Below are 20,811 nucleotides of genomic sequence, written 5' to 3' on the forward strand. Positions count from 1 at the left end.
TGGTGGAAAGTCATGGAGGAGCAAAGCTGCTTAATTCATGTGCTGGGAAGCACAGCGGGTGCTCAGTGGCACAGTGCATTGCTTGGCAAGTGCAAGGTCCTGAGTTCAATTCCCAGTACCAAAAAAAAAAAAAGCTCTACAGCCCTGAAGTCCTAAATTAAAAGAACCCCACCCAAAAATGCATATTATGAGCCAGGCGTGGTGTGCACACCTGTAATCCCAGCACTCAGGAAGCTGAGGTAGGAGGATCATTGCGAGTTGGAGACCAGCGTGGGCTACAAAGTGAGCTCAAGGCCAGCGTGAACTGCATAGGGAGACCCTGTCTCAACAAGACAAAAAAGGAACAAATAAACAAATAAAATATTTCCATTATAATTTCTCTACTTGTGACTTTTTCAGTGTTTTCAAATTATATCAAAAAAGAGCCTGTTGCTAACTTCAAAGTTTACATTATTGCCAGAAGGACCTGGCTTATATATTGGTAATATTTCAAAAATTTTTGGAGGCTAGCCTGATGTCCTACATGTTTTCTATAAATGGTATGTGTGGGCTTGAAAAGAATTAGTGTTCTTTAGTCATTCCATATTTGATTAATAGCAGTTGATTAATACCAGTGCCAGTCATTATTAATTATGCTCTTTATAACTCCTATATCCTCCTTCTGTCTCTTTGCCTCTGTATCAATTAATGAGAATGGTGTTTAAATCTCTGATGAAGCTGATTTGTTAGTTTGTCTATATATGACCACAGAGTTTTTAATTTTTCCACTTCTAATAGTTTGCAATCATATTAAATCACATTTTTAATATTTTTCTACCTTTTCTGACTGAAGTGTTCCTTCTAAACAAAAAGTAAATTAGATGACATATGGCCAAAGTATAAGATGAATGTTTAAGTTGAAAGATGCATTGCCGTTACTGTCCCTCAACATGCTGCCCCTCACTTCAGACATATTCATCCCATCATTTTTGCCGCTGTCTGAAGCAGTTTGGAAGTCCTGTTTGGTGTCTTTATGCGGTGTGTTAAAAAAAAAAAAAAACAGTGAATGCTGCTGCTTAGTGCCATCCAGTGGGAAAGCAGACTCGTCAGAATCCAGAGTTCCTCATCCGCCTTAATCACTGGATCCGGCACTGTGCTACTTTTGACACTTCTCCAAAGTCAAAATGACTATGACAGGAAAACAGCTTGAATCAGTTCAGAGCACAGGGCAGCCACAGCAGCACAACTAAAGACATTCACGAGAGGATGTTTAGAACTACTTCAGAACGTGGCAAGAATGAATGGGATAAGTGTTTAAAGTGAAGGGGAGTGAGGGGCAATGCATCTTTTACTGAAATAAATTTTTTTAAATGTAACATTAACCATATTTTGCAGTTATATCTTATCTCTTGAAAGTCTCAGTATAATTTATAAGATTCATGTTGTTAATATATAATAAAAAAGCTTTCATGTATGAGCTATCTAGGATGTGCTGTGCATTGTACTAATTTTTTGTTTTTGTTTTTCCTTTTTAATAATAACTGTCCTCCTATCTAACATGATGGGGAAAGTCAACCCATTTCTTCATTATATAAATGGATTAATGTAGGAAATCTGGACTAAGGGAGTAGCTTAGTGATAAAGTGCCTGCCCAGCATGTGTTTTTTTTTTTGGTTTTTCTCCGGTACCGGGAACCGAACTCATGACCTTGCACTTGCCAGGCAGGCGCTTTTGCCGCTGAGCTAAATCCCCAGCTCACACCCAGTGTGAGGCACTGGGTTCAACCCCTACTATGGAATAAAACAAAAAAGAACAAAGAATCATTATGAAAATGATGCCTACTTTAAAATTTTATTAGAAATTCAGAATGCATGCATATGCATATTCATTTACCAGTTTTCATGTGTGATTCTGTTCAGTGTTATTTATCCCTTTGCATGCATAAACCGTAACGGAGAGCAGCCATCTAGCTGGGAACATTTAATGTCTGATTGACGTCAGTCATTACTGTGTAGAAGGAATGGGGAGAATCAACTATCTTTTATTTTCAGTTATGTAGAGATTAACAATACCTATATTACTACTCTGTAAAACAACTCTACAAGGAGGAAATGTTATCCTCATTTTGGAAAGGGGACCTTCTAGAGGGTTTGCCTGAGATCCCATCTGCTAGCTTATTACTGAGGCAGGACTAGCAACTAGCTGTGGGTTATTCCAAATACAGAGACTCCACAAAGCTATTGCATCTCTTTTACAGTCTGCATGTATTTTAATCTTAGACTTCATGTATTGTCCATGGTGAGGAGTTGGTTTATGAATTCTGCAGTGTGAAATATTGTTTCTGGCCTCCTTTTATCATGAACATCATTACTGTTGGATAAACAGTGACAACACAATAAAGAATATAGCTAGCTTGAATCTGGGGGTTCCGGGGAGGGGCTCCTGGTATAATTCCAAAGGAGAATCTGAGTCCAGTATTGAGCTGGTCTTTTATGGAGAGAGTAGAGGGTTAGTGGGATGGGTGTAGGTGGAGTGATGCAGGGTGGGGTGGAATTGGGAGAGCGAGAACGGCTGAGCATGTGGCCATAGCAGAGGCCACTTTGACCTTGCAGGTGGGTGGGTGTGTCATGTCTTAGCAGAATGGGCGTTGTTCCTGGGCTTAGGTGGCGGCAGAGCTGCAGGATGTAGGAATGGGCTGTGATTGGTCAGAGCTCAGGAACTAAGGCAGCCAGTGGGGGTCAGATAGGGATCAGACTTACCAACTATGTACTGTGCTTTTTTTTTTTGGTACTGGGAATCAAACTCAGGACCTTGCACTTGCCAAGCAAGTGCTTATGCCACTGAGCTATATCCCCAGCCCTGTACTGTGCTTTTTGTTTTTCATCTTTTTTCTTCGTCTCCATAGAAGTCAGCATTGGCTTTATCTCAATGCTCTCTCACTTTTGTCTGTAGCTCACAGTTTACTTAGTCAGGTTAGCTTGTCTCTGAGCAAACACTCTCATTCTTGCGAAGTGCAGCCTGTCCCTACCCAGGAGCTCAGATTCAAAGCCATCATCTAGAAGGCAGACTTACTCATCATAAATGTGTTGCTATTATTTCCTGTTTTCTTCCTTTTCAAAAACTATGGCCTGTCCTCTAACTCTCCTGATTGTGATGCTTTCTTTTGCCCTAATGCTGCCATTCATCCCTTAGTGAATCAGCAGAGGTGAGATTAGGTTTAACAAGTTTTAACATAGCGTTGATGAGCCTTTCATGCTTTATGGATAGATGCTCCTGAAAAAAACGCGTCCTCTGGTTAGCAATACCAGCGACATACATTCCAACAGTAGTTAGCACTACCATCACTTTGCTTATCTCCCATAAGCTTTGGAAGTAACTCCTACTGACTTGAGTTTCCTTTCCAGAGGAAAGCAAAAGCTATCTGCAACTTCAGTGGTGCAGAAATGGAACAAGTCTCTGGCACATCTCTTTGTAAAGTCAGTTTCTGATTCTCATCTTGGCATTGTGTTACGTTTCCCATTAGAATTCCAATCTTTAGAGACTCTTTGACAACTCTTAGCAAAGTCTCTTAATAAGTTGCCTGATCTTCAGACTCTCAAGAGTTTATTTTTGTGAGCTGATTCTTTCATAATCTATTATGTTCATCTCTCTCTAGGCATAGTGAGTTGTTATCTTTAGCAGGTCTCTATTATACTTTCTCTTAGTGGGATGTATTTAAAAAACAGAGGAACCCTTAAGGAATGTTAATGAAACCATCTTTTGTTCTGATTGCTGCTGTGAGGACAAATTAGCCTGTTGATGCAGACTCAGAGAGAACAAACATGAACAAGAAAAATGTTTCAAAGTATTATATATTAGGTTAATAAAAGCCTCAGGCACTCCTTGAAAGGCCCAACCCTTACCAGCAGAGCAGCTCTGCTCATGCACATGTAGGTGTTTGAAGATGTGAGGAGGAAAAGAAAGAGAGGAGAAAGTGTTTTGTACATTTTTCTTTTTAAATTGAGAGGCAGGGGCTGGGGATTTAGCTCAGCAGCAAAGCGCCTGCCTGGCAAGCGCAAGGTCATGAGTTCGGTTTCCGGTACCGGAGAAAAACCAAAAAAAAATAAAATAAATTGAGAGGCAGTTTTGCATTGTGGTTACAGAGTATGGGTCTAGGTGTGAATCCTGCTACTCTGGACAAATTCTTTAACTTCTCTCTGTTTCAGTTTTGTGAGGTGGCTTTGTCCTTACCTTATCTAGTTTCTATGTAGTTTTCTATAGTTGTGAAGCTTAGGTTATGTGGTATGTGTAAAGCAGTTCAGTAATCCTAATACACAGTAATGGGAAATAAATAGTTTTTGCGTTTCTCTTTAAAGCCAATTTCCAAAGTAGTATTGTGGATCTTGGGCTTCCTGAGAGCACAAGGAGTTAAATATATTTTATTGATGAACTATATATTAGTAGGCCCATTTCTTTTTCCTTGAACAGTTGAAAATTGTTAGAGGGATAGTTGCTGCAAGTTTAGTGCATTCAGCTCCACAGGAAAAGCAAGCCAGTGTGCTGGAGCGAGTCTTGAATTCTCAATATATCACATTTCACCCAATAAATAAAGGAATAACAAACACGGCCATTCTTTTTCTCCTAGCCTTGCAACAGAATGGTTCACATTTGGACAGAGACAGTTTTTTATGTTTTTTCTTTTGTTGTTGTTATTTCTAGAATGACAACCTAGACGCTGGTATGAGGGTTTTTTTTTTTTTTTTTTTGGTACCAGGAATCGAACTCATGACTTTGCACTTGCTAGGAGGTGTGTGCTGCTGAGCTATATCCCCGGTTTTGGTATGAACTTGGCACTGAAGTCGCTGGTATAGCTGTGACTGCCAACTGGTATAACAGATATTGCACATTGAATTTCAACTAGAGCTTTTCTTGGAATCAGGACTGACCATGAAAGTTACTAACAAATACAGTGTTTACTCAGTATCCTTTTTAGAGAGGCCCTACCACAACTGGTTTTAGGTACATTAGCATTCCCTAGTATTCTTTCTAAGTCAACATCAGGAATGTATGAACAAGGACAGCAGCAATTTGGTGATAAAAAAAAGGTGTTCATGTGTCTGTCTTTTAAAAATTACCAGCCAGGCGTGGTGGAGCACGCCTGTGGTCCCAGCACTTGGGAGGCTGAGGCAGGAGGATCGTTGTGAGTTTGAGGCCAGCCTGGGCTACAAAGTGAGATCAAGGCAGCCTGAACTGCATAGGGAGACCCTGTTTCAAAAGAGCACAAAAAAAAAAAAAAAAAAAATTCCTAGGCGCAAATTACTTGGTGCAAGCTAGGCGGGAACTCGGCCAGAGGCCCAGGGTTGGTTTAATAAACACATTTGCCCAATGCCCAGTCTGAGCACTAAGGACTTTGCCCTTTCCCTCATTATCTCTTTATTCTTCTGTGTGTGTTTGCCTGCTTGGTTTTTTTTTTTTTTTTTTTTTCCTAAGTAAGCGTTTCACTATGCAGCTCAGGGCTGGCCTTGAACTCACTGTGTAGCCTAGGCTGGCCTTGAACTTGCAGCAGTCCTTCTGCCTCAGCTTCCTGAGTGCTGGGATTACAGGCATGTGCCACCACCCCAGGCCTGTTTTTCTATTACTCTATCCCTGATGTTTTCATCTCATGCTTGTTGTCCTTTTTCCACTACATTTTTTTCCCCATTGGCACCTTTCCCTGACTCTGCTTGTCCAGGGTGGAATAATCCACTGTAGAGAGGATAACTGGGGGCTGGGGATTTAGCTCAGCGGCAAAAGCTCCTGCCTGGCAAGCGCAAGGTTGTGAGTTCAGTTCCCGGTACTGGAGAAAAACCAAAAACAAAAAAAAAAAAAAAAAAAAAAAAAGAGAGGATAACTGGACCTGTATGGTCAGAATTAGAAAATCCCTAAATCTTTTTCTCATAGGATCAAACACTGTCTTCAGCTAAAGGGAGCTAACTCATAGTGTGATCTGTGAGAATGCTGTTGCTCTTTTGGGTGGGTTATATTTTTAACGAGGAATTGCGGGACAGTTCACCCAATGCTAGCAACACATCACCAATCACTGTGACCATCAAAAATGCCTTCACCTATTTCTAACTCTGCCACACACAAAGTAGAGGTGTAACCACTGGTTTGGACCCACTGCCTGCTAGACAGTTAGAAACATACTGCCCATATGCTGAACTCAGCAGCTCATTATTAACTCAGTATGTAATTTGATAGAGCATCTTAATTGCCAAAGTCTTTGTGTCTAGGTAAAACCTAGCTATTAAAGCCACAAAAGTTGTACCATTTGAGCCTATACCAGCCACTTTTTATTTTTCAAAATCTACCATGTTAGGAAATCTAAGGTATCTTTTGGCAGGCTTTGCATATGTATATGAAATATTTTTTTAAGGGAAATATTAGGTTTTCATAAAGTTACTGGTTTATGAAATTAGTATGTACACATGAGCTTTAATTTTCTCAAAATATACTCATTTTTAATTTACAGGATTAAAGTATCTCTAAAAATGATTTTAAAACATAATATGAAGCACATGTACACTTTAGAATCTCTTGTACTAGTGATTTTTATATTTTTGCATATTAACAGTTTGATGTTAGAGTTTGCTAATGTTATACAACTAATTAAGTTATGAAGTATTTTATTTCTTTTATTTTTCAGAGAAAGAGTTTTGAAGAAAGCTGGGCATAGTATACTCAGCCAAACCAAACAGAAGAGAAACAGAAAAAGAAACAAAAAGCATAAGAGCCTTAGTGAAGTCATGGTTAAAAACTCATTTGAAGCCTTAAATTATCTTACACCAGAAGATGAGGACCCAGTTCCAAGTGAAAAAGAAGATTTTGAAGAGACAAAAGGAGAATCAGTTTGTCCCTCAACTAGTGGCTTGCAGAATGAACGAGAGGATTTTGTGAATGGCTATAAAGAAAATAGTTGGAAAAACCTAGATCCTGAAGATAGTTTTCCAGATGTTGTACCTACAGCTGAGCTGGACAGCTCGTCAAAGAATTCCTTCCCTAGGGAAGATGATGACTTGTCATCAACGCCAAATGTTTCTCGTCTAGCAGGGACTCAGAATCTCTCCTGTGTAACAAGGAATGACTGCTCTGGCGTGAAGGTAGAAAAGCGTAGAGGAAATAGGCATCACTTGACAGTAGATAGCCATGACCTACTTGCTGAAACCCCACGTTCATTTAGGAAGAAGAGAGATAAAAGTCTCTCAAATGAACCAGTCCCATGCTATCAGCGTACATCTAGAACTGCAGATGTTTTAAGAGAAGAACAAGAAGACAAAACTAAGAACAATTATTGGGCTTTTTTCTCAACCAATTCATCTAATGAAGAATTACAGCTAGGCCCTGACAGACAACCCTATTTTGGTAGCTGGCCTGAGGGAACTCATACGTTTGTATGTGAACAAAGACCAAAGAAAGATAGATCACGTAAACTGACCTGTCCTGACAGCAGGGAACAAATGATTAAATTGATTTCTACTTCTGAAGGAGCATCAGGACCAGGAAGCAGTCCAGAAATATCGATAGAGAAGAAGCAACTGATAGAAATTGAAGATTTGTCATCTTCACCTGAAACTACAGATTCATTCATAGAAACAGAAGCAAATATATCCAGAAGCCCTTTACTTCAATTGGATATCCCAGAGGGTGCCTCAGAGCCAACAGAGAATGACGAAAAGATACAGAAAAGGATTTTCAATTTGACACTCAACTTTAACTCACTGGAACAGAGTAATATCCATGCAAAAGAAAGGGAGAGATGTGGCCTATTAACAGAAAACTGTGAACTAAGCAGTATTTTGGGAAAAAACGATAAAATTTCAGAAATAAATAACGAAGAGGAGATCAAGCAAAAAGTTTCGGCTTTCAATCATCAACCATTATGGTTTTCCCTTGCTGTCATCAGAGATTCCCCTCTAAATATTGGTGGACAGTTTTATCCTCATTACCTGTCACTTAACAGACCGGGACCCACTCTATATTTTTACAAATACCCTGTTCCTTCTCTTGCGCTACATTACATATCTAGCTTTTGGCTAGTACTTTTTACCAACAAAAAAACATGTTTGACTTTCAAATCTCAGACAAGATTAGGTAATAAACTAAATGATGGAGGGTTTATTTCTTCAGAAATTTTGGGTGGCCGCCAGCCTCCTGCTTGGTGCTCACAATTTAACGACAAGCTTAAGAGACAGGAAGACTCTAAGCCACTGCAATGCTTCCCTACCAAGGACAGACAAGATTTAATAAGCACCGATTTTAATTTCCTTGGGCTACCATTATCACAAGGCTTTGCCTTTCAACTAGGAAATGTTTTCGGATCTCCTGGAGTTCCAATGGGTAAATTGTTTTCACTTACTAAATATAAATTATTGAGGTGTTTCTACCTGGTATTAATCATGTCATGAAATGTATTGATCTTGGGGGCTGGGGATTCAGCTCAGTGGCACAGCGCCTGCCTGGCAAGCGCAAGGTCGTGAGTTCGATTCCCAATACTGGAAAGAAACCCCCCCAAAAAAAGAGAGAAAGAAATTATTGACCTTGTGATATCTTTTAAGAGTAAAAGGACCCATAATGAATAGTGCTTGTTTTATTATTTTTATTTTATTTTATTTTTTATTTTTCTGGTTTTTTGAGATAGTCTCACTATGCAGTTCAGCTGATCTTGTACTCACTATGTAGCTGAGGCTGGCCTCACAGTGATCCTCCTGGCTCAGCCTCCCAAGTGGCTGGGATTTCAGGTGTGCACCACCACGCCTGGCTGTTTTTTTTATTTTTAAAGCTCCTCCTTATGTTACCACCAATAGATCTGTGTGTGTGTGTGTGTGTGTGTGTGTGTGTAAGAGAGAGAGAGAGACAGATACTAGGCATTTTTTTTTTTTTGGTTTTTCTCCGGTACTGGGAACCGAACTCACGACCTTGCGCTTGCCAGGCAGGCGCTTTGCCGCTGAGCTAAATCCCCAGCCCCGATACTAGGCATTGAATCCAGGGCCTTTGCACTGAGCTACATCCCAGCCTTTTTTACCTTTTATTTGGAGACAGGGTCTTACTAAGTTGGTCGGGCTGGGCTTGAATTTATGATCCTTCTGACTTACCTCCCAGAGTGTGAGATTATAGGCCTGTGTGGTCAGGGCTGGCTGACCTTATCTTCTTAAATGTAACTGTGGACACAGAATACTTGGACCCGCCATTTAAGTGGACATGAGGAGGAGTGAAGGGTGAGAGACGTGACAGTGATAGAAACGGGCCACTATTTTTCAGACTTGTGACTTACTGCCTTGCTCTTGTTTGTCACATGGCCCTTTCTTTTCTCATTCATGATTTTGGCTCCGAGATAAGAATTAGTAAATGGGAAATAGTAAATAATAAATGGTGAAAAAAATCAGAAATCAATTTATTCTGTAAAGATTGTCTGAGGAGGAAAGGTACAAAAGAGATTAGGGAAGAGTCCAACGAGTTCACTGTGAAAGGTTCCTCAGGCCCTCCAGAACACTGTTCTTCTGGAAATAAAAAATCCACCTGAGATTAAAACAGGTGAATATTTTAAGTAAATTTTTTCTTAATAGTATGCATGTTTCAAGTGCTAAAGATCCTAAAAAAGAAACAGAGTTTATATCTCAACTTTTCCTTCTCTGTGATTCAGCGGTTGATACTTCTCAGGCGTCTTCCCTTTGGATTTGAGAACCGTGAAGCCAAATTCTGACCCTGAAGTTCTGGGTCTTTCTGATATCTGCACCTAGCAGGGCTCCCCAGCCCTGCTCTCTCAAAGCTTGTCCCCCGCTAGCTTTTCACTTCACCCCTAAAGTCTAACATTCTGGACAAACTTGTTCCCTGGAGCTCAGATCCAAGGCTGGCTAACTTCCTTGGGCCAGGGAGTCATAATTATTCATCTATTTTGGGGATCTTGATGCCGTATTTATCATATTTGTAAACTTTGTGAATAATCACGTCTCAACTATTTGCTGCAATTTTCCATCTATTTTAAAGTATGTGGAAGAAAAACCTCTTCCCAAAAAATTAAAATGCATTTGTTGCGGGAATTTTAAGTACTGAAGACATTTTAGGTCAGAGATGTTAGTCCAAGATTCAAATTCTGAAATTATTTTCAAAAGTTTTTGTATGTCATTTTGTGTCCTTTTCTGGAAAGTACATAGATTACTTTATCTTCTTAGGGGGGTCCATGACCCAAAAAGATTAACAATCACTGTTGTACCTCAGCACCAGAAGGCACAAAGGCACTGGTGTAAAACGATTCTAAGCTTCCTCCCTTGAATGGACAATGCCATCCTAATCCACAGTGATCAAGCGCCCATTAATTAAACTTCGGAAAGCTTTTTAAAGGAAACATCTCATTCATCAAATGGTTTACCTTCTAAATGCGGAGACAGGACTAACACAAAATAAAATTGCCACACACAGAAAATATAAATGACAATTAATAAATATTTTATGAGTGAGGTTAGCAGTGTAAAGGGGTTGTTGGAGAGCATGTGGGTTGTGTTTTGTATGGGCTGGCTTCAGTATGGGAGTGAAGTAGATGCAGTGTTTATACAAAGGGGAAGGAATGTGGCTTAAAAAGCGGGGGGATTCACATTTGGAACTTGCCTATATTAAAAAAGGAAAGGAGCTGAGCGTAAGTGCAGGCTGTGAATCAGGCTGGCGTGGACAATAAGCCAATCCCTGGTGTACCACTGGTGGCTTTGTAAACAAGGCAGGCATCTCCAACTATTAGGAACTCAAAGTATTAGGAACTCTGCTTACCAAGATTTTATAATAGAGCCATATATAGTACATAAAAAAACCAAGCTACACATAACTGTAGGACTCTGTGAGTATAGGAAAAATACTTTTTTGTGGTTTGGTACAGCTGATGTCGTATATTACAGTTGTGTGTTAGGACTTGTTTGTGAGCATCTTAGTTGTGAGGAGTTAAGCCCTTTATTTTTTTAATTTTTTTTTTTTCCAGTACCGGGAATTGAACTCACGACCTGGTGCTTGCCAGGCAGGCGCTGTGCTGCTGAGCTAAATCCCCAGCCCTGAGTTAAGCCGTTTAGACACTCATATGTGCAAAGAGCAATTTGTAGGAAGCTCAGACTTCTTGAGTTGCAGTGTTTCATCCATGTCACAGGAATGGATAACTAAATTTTATAATTGTGACAATACTACTTGAAGTTATTAATATAAGGTATAGATTGATATGTATAAATTTTTATGCTTATATGAGGATATGAACTATGATACAAATAATTTTACCTATTTAAAAGGCTTTTCATTGAGTTTGGATACTGTTGGCTAATAGAGACAGGAGACAAACTCCTATGTTAACCATCACTGAAATGTTTTCCAAACCAGACTTTTTTTTTTTGAGACAGGATCTCACTATGCAGTTCAGGGGCTGAGCTTGAACTCACTATGTACAGGCTGGCCTTAAACTTGAAGTGATCCTCTTGCCTCAGCCTCCTGAGTTCTGGGATTACAGGCATGTGCCACCACACCTGGCTCAGATTTTTAACATTATAGCAGCTAGATATTGTATTTGCTTATCTTCACATTTAGGGTGAAAATCTGTGTGAAATTAGAAACACAACTTCTTCCTCCTTTTTCCCACAGAATCCTTGTTGCCTGATGACTGTGTGATTCCCCTTGACTGGAAAACACTGAAGATGATCTTTTTGCAATGGAAGATGTCAGCAGAGGTACATTTTTTATGGCTTTCAGAGAAACTGCTCTGAGTTTCTTTAAAAATAAAGTTGGAGAAAATCTGTTCATCAAACTTAAAAGACAAGTGCTACATACTTTATATTAAAGTAGAAAATACTGGAGAGAAAGAGGATTATTTTTAAAAATTAGAAAAAGAATATTTGTGGCTAGGTAGGTAATATTTACATATTTTCTTTCAATTAGTTCCAAGAGAAAGCTGCATCTGGTTTTTTTTTTTCTTTTTTTTAAGATGGAATACAACATTTTTATTTTTTTCTTTAATTACGTTTATTGGCACATTTTAGGTATACATAATGATCACATTTATCATAGGGAATTTGTACCTGTACACAACACAACTTTATTCTTTTTTTTTCCCATTTCCCTACCCTCCCTTCCCCTCCTTATTTACAGAAGCTTTGTTTCTATTTTTCCCTTCTTTTCTCATCTTTTTTTGGGGGGGATGAGACAAGGTATCACTATGTAGTCCATGCTGGCCTTGAACTCACTATGTAGCCCAGGCTGGCCTTAAACTCATGGTGGTCTTCCTGCCTCAGCCTCCTGAGTGCTGGGATTATAGGCATGTGCCTCCGCACCTGTCCTCATCATTTTTTTCTCTTTTGCATCTGGTTTTCTAATCTTGTTAAAATGAACTGACACTGTGGTTGACTCAGGGGTCCACTTTAGCAGAGTCCTTTATTTTTCATTGCATTTTTCTCCTGTCCAGTTCTCAATCTTACCATGTTATGATAAAGTAACAGCTATAAATTAGATTTATATATACTTGACTTGGAAGCATCTTGTTGGTGTGACCTGTTGGTCCATAGTGAAGGACATAGCTGTTTTTGAGGGTTGTTCATTTTCTATGTGATTGGAAGAGGATTGGCTTGAACCTTTAGAAAGATAAATAGATGGAAACTCTGGACAAGTCAGTGTAATGGGGTGTCTGGGGTTCTTCTGATCATGTTAACAATGATTTCAACGAGCCCAGAAACCGTACACTTTGAAATTGTGAAATGGAAGCTCAGTGGACATTACAGAACTAATACTTTAGGACAGTAGATATTTCTTACCTGTTTATACAGGTGCAACTGTAGATTTGTGTGTCCACACAGTAAAACCAAGTGTACACTTTAATAAACTTTTTATTTATCCTTATTCTGCGTGGAGATTAGAAGGTTATATATATACATACACACACACTCACATAGCAGTCCTTCAAATGTTCAAAATGACATTTATGGTGGGTGGTAAAGTGTGTCATTTTTAGGAAAATCTCTACATGAGTAAAATGACAGTGCAAACTTAATTCCATGTCAAATATTAATCATTATTTTATATATTTTAATTATAATTTTCAGAAAAAAACAGAAGATGACACTAGCTAGAACTGAGAATTCCTTGAACTGTAAGTATAAATTATTCCAGAGGTCTTTATATGATTAGAAGGAAGCTAACATTGACCTTATTTGATTGTAATAGCTCACATGTACCGCAGTTGAACAGTAAAATATAAAAAAAGTAGCTTGTTACCATAGCAACCCTGTGTGCTATTGTACATGTGATGGTTTTATTTCCTTTAAATGTAGATCTCTTTTTGTGAAATAAACAAAGCTTAGATTGTTGCTCCCAGATTTATTTTCCCCCTTTATTGGTTAGAACATATTTGAGAACATTCTGATAACACAATTCATGAGAATTTTCCTCTGGGTTGGTATTTGACTGGGGCTACGAATTAAGGATGTAGATTTTATTTAACTGCTGTGTGAAGGGATTCTGTAGGAAAAGAGGCAAAACATATAGACACATTCATTTTATATTTTAAACTTGACATCAAGCTGACATTAAAATAAACACATTGCACTTTTTCCCCCGAACGCCTAAATTATGAAATAAACACAGCTGTTGCAATTTCAGCGTATAAGTGTCTGCATTTGGTAAGAATTGAATGCACAGTGCATTTACCGTATGTTTTCTTTCTTTAACTCATTTCTAAGAATATTGTGTTTCTGTTTCTCAATGAGAAATACATATATTCCCAGTAAAAATATTTTTGCTACTTTTAAACCTTCTGCTGAAAGAAGAGGGACGAGGAAGGAAGATTTGGTAGAATAGTTGAGAATTTTGGAGGGACCACTAGAAAATGTGGGATAAATACGGTACAGGAAGAGCTGAGAAGCTATAAGGAATTCTACAGAAAGGAGGTGAAGGCATTCATTCATGTAACAAATACGTATCGAGTTGCCTCGTGTCAGGCATTGTTTCACACACTAAGGAGATGGCAGTGAAAACCTTCCCGCCACCTGGAATTTATATTATAGGGATGGAAGTTAGGCAGGGAGTGCCGCCCCACCTCACCCCCACGCAGTAGCCCCAGTGTGAGGCGACACCAGCACAAGCAGCAATAAGCATAGCTATTTAGACAAAGACACAATTGAAGTGTCTTTTCTGCCCGCTAAATTTCTATATTTTACGTCAGGATATTCTGGATTATAATGTACGTTTTGGTGTTGCTCTTCCACATGAACTCTAAACTGCCCGTAAAGACCCGGGCTTCTCACCAAGCAGTGTGTCTCTAATTCTTAAGCTGTCTTTATTTGGACATTTTTGAGTGTGTGTGTTGCAGCCAAACTCGGGTTTTTTACAGTTATTTTGAGGAAGGGTCTCCTCATTTTGTGTTTGGCATAATGTACTGACCAGTAAGTCTTAAGGAGTAAATAACAATTAGAAAGAAGGAACGGGCAGAAGAGTCTGTTCGGCTCTGGGCGACACAAAGCCCTGCCTAGTTCAAAATACTTCCCCTGCTGGCTGCCAAGGCGTTAGTTAGTAGTGCAGCACATCTTTGTGGAGGTAGGGAGCCAGGAGAACGGGCTCCTGTCGGAGAGCCACTGCTGCCTGCCTGCATGACTTTAAACCAGTTACCTTCTCTAAACAAATTACTCTCGCAGAGCCTCCATTGCTTCACCTATACAAAACCGGGTTTATAATACCACCCTGTCATGAGATATTAAATGAGGATTAAATGAAATAACTTGTGCAAAGTACTTAGCATAATACCTGAGAAATAACAGGCTCTTAATAAGGGTTAATTCTCTTCATCTAAGTACTTCCTTGGGCTTTAAAAAGCGTTGCTGTTGAAATGCCCCTGAAAAGCAGAAATTGGTGTGATCTAGAAAGAGGAATATATTGATCCAGGAAGCTTGTTAACACATTTGCATGAATTAGTGTAATTATTATTAACCGTTTGTAATGTAAATAGCTGGACCCTAGGAAATGGGATACAGAGACGGGAATTTGAGAACTGACCAGGGGCATAGGCTCTTGGATGAGGCAGGACCAGGCGGAATGTGGACTGAAGCACAGTTGGAATCCTAGATGCCGAGGGGGTCACCTGACTAGAAGAGCGAAGAGTGGGAACCCGGAAACCGACTCTATCCTGTCACCATTTTGTCTGGACTGTCTGGGTTGTGTTTCTTTTTAGTTGAGTTGTCTGATCTCCATGGTGCTGCTGAAAATCCCGGTCCTCAAGCAAAGTCAGCGTGCTCTGTGCAGACCCAAAAGATTCTTTCCAGGGATGTGCCCTTTGGATGCTAAAGCTGGTTTGGGTAATCTGTTTAAGTGTTATCTGAATAATAACAAACTCGACAGAAGAGGTACAGTTGAAACATCATGTTACCTAATTTAAAGGTATTTGTATTTTATTTTGTTTTATAGAAGAAAATAAGGTATGGAACACTTACGTGGCTTGTTTTTTTGATCGCCTTAAGTTTGGAAGGGTAGTCCATAGATCCAAGTATTGGTCTGATTGCATTTCTAGAATTGTGAAATCCAAAAGGCTTTGAAGTGTTTCTCAATTTTTATTGTGGTAAAATACACAATAAAACTTACCATCTTAACCATTCTCATGTGTATTATAAATGCGTTCGTAACGTCCCACCACGACCACTGTCCGTTGCTAGAACTCTTCTTATTTTGTAAAATGTAGCTCTGTACTCAGTGTGTATTAACTTACCACTTCCCTTTCCCTTCGCCTCTGGAAACCACTGTTTTGTTTTTTAGTTTGTGATTCAAACTATAGTAAGTTGGAAGCTAAGCCTGACTCCAACAGGATGTTATTTTACTCCTTATTGTTCCAGTTGTGTATGTGTGTTCGGACATTTCCTTGCAGAAATATTAATATAGTCAGTTACGAGGGGCTGCCCAGACTCCAGGCAAAATGGAAGGTAATATGTATAATCACACTTTTGTACTGCAACAAACACTTTCTGCATTCTGAAACGTATCTGACCTTCAGGGTTTTGGTTAAGGATTGTGGAATATGTAGTGTATTGTTTTGCTCTTTAATTCTGTTTTACCTTAGTTATATTTAAAATATAACAATTCATGTTTGAAAAATATAAATTAAAGAATGATTGTCTACTCACTATTTGCAGCGTCCACCTTTCATTAATCCCCCCTTTTCAGAAAGGGTGCCCCACCTGTCTTAAGCCCTTCCTCACAGATCTTATGTTTTACCTTCTCCAGGAAAGAACCCTGTGGGCATAGGGGAGGAAACGTTCATTTCTTTCTTTTGGGGCTGGAGGAGACAGTGGTGCGGGGGATTGAACGCGTGGCCTCACGGGAGCTCTGCACAGAGCAACCTCAGCTCAGCGTCTCTTTCTTAAACAGACTTAGCGCTGACCTTTCTGTGTAAGCCCTGCCTCTAAACCCAGGTCATTCAGTGCCTGGATTCAGGGTTATGTGTACAAATTGTATTTCTTGGCTGTCTGTAATTCAGGTATCTTTTTGTTAAAATTCGTCAGTACTTGGCTGGTAGTCTTCAATTTCCAGAGTTCTGTCGCTGTGATTTTTCTCTCTTATAGTTTGTGCTTGAAATAAAAATAACATAGCAAGCCCTGCCTCCCAAAAGGAGGCAACCTCCTTTACATTTTATGTGTAGTTGTAAGAGGGGGTGGAAAGTAAATGCTCGTGTTCAATCAGCCGTTGTTATTGGGAGTTTAGAATGTAGTGCTGTATTTAAAATAGCGCAGTGTTTTCCTCCTGTTCATCTTGCACAGTTAAAAATGGTTTGCACACAGCATACTTGGATCATTCCTCCGTCATCATCCCGCGTGCCCCACTCTCCCCCCGGTTTTACATTAGGGGGTCGGTGTATGTGATGTATTTGGTTGTATTCAGCCCTCCTTTTACCCGCTTGCTGTCGCCTTCTTCCCGTCCTTCCAGGGATTAGATCTTGCTGTGAGACTGTAGGTTTCTGCTGGTCTGCAGGGTGTGACTACGCTGTAGAACCCTAGAGCTGTTGTGAAACTAGCCTAGCCTGTGGCACAGGGTGAGTCGTTTCACCACAGGTCCGACTGGAATTACAGCGCTGACATAGTCGGTAGGACTTTCCTTCCTGTTCCCTTTCCTCTAACCTCTTTGCTTCCCTCCCCCTTCTTTCTCTCTCCCTCTGTCTCTGTGTCTGTCTGTGTCAGCCTGTCTGTCTGTCTCTCTCTAGTACTGACGCAGGGCCTCTGCATGCTAGACACGTGCCCTACCACTGAGCCAGCCTTCCTTGTGAAAGACACAGTCTTGCTACATTGCTCAGGCTGGCTTCAAACTGATAATCATGTGACTCCGATGAGCAGCTGAGATTACAAGTGTGGGATACCTGGCTTCTTCCTGCTGCTTAACACCTTCCTCAGGCTTCCGGAGAAAAGACAAAGAGCCAGGAGGAGGCCGAGCTAAGGAGAGAGGGAGAGCAGACAGCCTCGCCAGGGAGAGGATTCTGGCATGTGGCAAATGCTTGCTTGCTTGGGGGCCATCAACAGCAAAAGAGTATTTAAGAGTCGGTGTGATGTGGGCAGTGACCCATTTTGAGCACCTTTATACCGGGTTCCACGCAAATAGCTACAAAGACTTGCGCCTGAGTTCCAGAATGCCTGGCTTTTCTGCAACCACCTTTCGTCTTTACTGTTTGCCCCGCATTTCTAGTGTGGAACTTTTTCCAAGCTTGGGCTGCTGTCCCACCCTCTCAGGCCCCGCCTTTGAAGTTTATACCAAGCGTCCCTACGCGTAGTTGCAAATATTAGCAGCTGTGAAAACAGGATGCAGTGGTCCTTGCCTTGGCGAAGTGTCTGCCAGCAAAGAGTGAGGGTGAGGTACGGAGCACAGGAATTAGGGGTCGGGTGACGTGCGGTGGAATCAGGCTTGTCCAGAGGATGTTTTTGTGTGGGCAGATTTATCCAGATTTGTGTAGCTTTTATTTTTCCACACCTTGTCAGACAGTAATAATTAGAGAAATGTTTGGATGTTTCTTTATTTACCAAAAATTATTTACAAGATTACTTTCTTTCCCTCCCTCCCTGTTTTTTCTTTTTTTTTAATTTTATTTTTTGGAGAGAAGTTCTCACTATGTTGCCGAGGCTAGTTTTAAACTTCTGGGTTCAGGCGACCTTCCTGCCTTACCTCCTGAGTAGCTGGAACTATAGATGCATGCCACCACACCTGGCTTTCATATTATTATATCTGTCATAAAGAAACGATGTCCATCTGGACATGGTGGCATAGGCCTGTAATCCCAGCACTTGAGGCCAGCCTGGGCTACACAAGCAAGTTCAAGGCCAGCCTGCACTACATAGTGAGACCCTGCCTCAAAAAAAACAAAACAAAAAAAAAAAAGGAAGAAAGGACAGAGAGGATGTCCATCATGTTTCTAATGCAGCAAAATGAGATTGAGCTGGTGTCACATGATAAAAAAATGGAATGGAAATCTAAAGTTGAAAAGTTGTGGCATTTCATTTATCCTAGGGGTCCTCTGACGCAGAGGTAGGCCTCTGGAACTGTCACCTAGTAGGACCGTAGGATTATCCCTGGGATCTAAGCACAGCTAACAGCAAGACGACTCTCAGATCTGTCCCTAGATTACTTACTCTGTTTACTGCTGACAATATTGCTTTCTTGTTCAGTCTTACTCTTTAGTAAATCCCAAGCTTGGGCTCGTCTAAGAAAGTAATTCAAGTCCCCAGACAATTATTGGGCATCTTCTGAGCGTCAGGCCTTGTAGTAGATCCTTGGCCTTTTCTTGGAAAAGAATCAGACACTTTTCTTGTGCTTCAACTTACAGTGTGATAAAATAGATATACAAGAGTTAATTTCCAGCAGTATTTTTTTTGTACCAGGAATCAAACTCAGGATCTCGCGCTTGCCAGGCAGGCTCTGCGCCACTGAGCTGCACCCCCAGCCAAACAGTATGGTTCTGAGGGATCGACCTGGAAAGTAGACCTTGTTGACTTTTTATGTGGGGACTGCGCAAAGGCAAGTGTCCAGGGTCACTTTCCTGTGCTGCTGACCAAGTTCCGTTCTTTGAAACTGCCCCTCCTCCCAGAGTCCTTAACTGCTAGCGTTCTCAGGGCCCTGCCCTATCCTCTGTCTCTTCCTAGGGGCAAGGATTTCCACAGCCGTCTCTTCTGAGGAGCTGCTCATATCAAGTCCCTCCACCTGCCAGAGGCGCTGCAGGACTCTGCCAAAAACCTCATCCCCAAACCTGCACCGTCTTCCGCGGCCGTATCTCCCACTGCCGGGAATCCCCCAGGGAAGGAAACAGGAGTGGGCGGAGCTCTCACGCAGCACTGGCCAGTAGAAATATAACTCATACTTTTGAGAAGTCACCATAAAACAGTAAAAAGAAACAAGGAAAATTTCACAATCTATTAAAATAAATATAGCATCATTCAGTGTGTAATCAATATAAAATTACTGAGCTTTTTCATAATGAAGCTTTGAAATTTAGTGTGCGTTTTAATCTCAGTTTGGACAAGCCACATTTCCAGTGCTCAATAGCCGCATGTGACTTGTCGTCCCACACTGGACAGAGATTCTCTAGAATGGAAAAGGTAGTATTTGAGGCTGGGCAAAAACTCTTGTAAGAAGCGTGCCCTGGGGGTGTAGCGCAGTGGTCCCGCTCGTGCTTAGTCCACAGAGGGCCTGTGTTCATTCTCAGCACCTGGCAGGGGTGTGTGTGCTCAAAATAGGGATACACATCGTAAGTGTCACTATTGTTATAATTCATGTACTGTGTATTTTCCGTTCCTCATGGTTTCCCGATATTTAGAGTAACCTTTGCAATTCCACTGCTTTGTAGTGTTGATAAAAATCAAGAACGCACACTTCCTCCAGGCTGGAAAGGGATTTTCAAAGGAAAGTAGCTTATCATCCTCCCCCACCCCCACAGGGGCGTCCCAAGAAGAAGGTGAAATTCTCGACAGAGTCCCTTCCTAAAGATCAGCGTGAATCCCCTGCCCTGAAATTCCTGTTCACAACTGCCATACAGTAGGGGCTAGAAACAAAATTTATCTACTTTATACAATTATTATACTCAAACTCCCACGCGGGTTTTTTAGGATAAGCATTTTGTTTCCTTTTTTTTTTGTTTTTTTACCAGGAATCAAACTCAGGACCTTGAGTTTGCCAGGCAGGCGCTTGTGCCGCTGAGCCATGTCCCCGGCTAGGATGAGCACTTTGAACATTGTCTTTTAGTTCAGAACACAGAATCTTATCACTCATGTGTGTGAAATACTAGAATCACTATGGTGATCAACTGGTGGGTGCCACCAATTCCTGAAACTGAGAACCCCATTCCTTGTAAGTGGTTTCAGCAAATTCGGTTCCAGCACGTCCCGCCACTTTGGCATCTTCCCAGCGAGGCTGCCTCTTCCTGGGACAGCAGCTCGCTGCCCGGGCCACCGCCCCTACTACTACTCATGTCAGCCTGAGGCTTAGGGAGCGCTTTCTTTGGAGGAAGAAGACACAAAAAGTTACGCAGAGGCGATAAAGCTTTCTAAGAATATTTTTGGCGGCTGGTAAAGAAGGGGAAGAAAAGATACAGGCTCCAAAGCGTGGCAGCCCTTGGGACCACGCCGGGTGTCGGGGTAGGTGGAGGGGCGGGCGGGCGCCCTGGCCCTCGCCGTCGCTGTGTACAACGTTGTGCACATCCTTCGCTCGTCAACAAAAATGATTCCAAGGACGAGACGACGGGAGGTGGGGCGGGGGGCGGCCTCGGCGACGGGCCTGGCTTCAAGGCGGCCGCAGAGAGCGGTGCCGGGTCCCGCGGCACAGGCGCCCTCGCTCGGGCCCCCA

At 41.2% G+C, this 20,811-nt stretch overlaps 1 protein-coding gene across 2 annotated transcripts in view; it reads left to right on the forward strand.

Annotated features, from left to right (window-relative positions):
- Nucleotides 1-15,595, forward strand: part of N4bp2l2 (NEDD4 binding protein 2-like 2) — a 104,016-nt gene extending 88,421 nt beyond the window's left edge. Inside the window, exons 7-10 of one of the 2 annotated variants that reach the window (XM_013515878.1) lie at nucleotides 6,644-8,334; nucleotides 11,605-11,690; nucleotides 13,056-13,102; nucleotides 14,954-15,595. In XM_013515878.1, coding sequence (XP_013371332.1) covers nucleotides 6,644-8,334; nucleotides 11,605-11,690; nucleotides 13,056-13,082 — 1,804 coding nt within the window. In that variant the 3' untranslated portion in view covers nucleotides 13,083-13,102; nucleotides 14,954-15,595. The remainder of the gene's footprint in view (nucleotides 1-6,643; nucleotides 8,335-11,604; nucleotides 11,691-13,055; nucleotides 13,103-14,953) is intronic. The other variant, XM_005387711.2, reaches the window with a different exon arrangement.
- The last annotated feature ends 5,216 nt before the right edge of the window (nucleotides 15,596-20,811 follow it).

Source organism: Chinchilla lanigera, unplaced genomic scaffold (assembly GCF_000276665.1).
Source record: "Chinchilla lanigera isolate Chin_1 unplaced genomic scaffold, ChiLan1.0 scaffold00030, whole genome shotgun sequence".
Taxonomy (NCBI): Eukaryota; Metazoa; Chordata; class Mammalia; order Rodentia; family Chinchillidae; genus Chinchilla; species Chinchilla lanigera.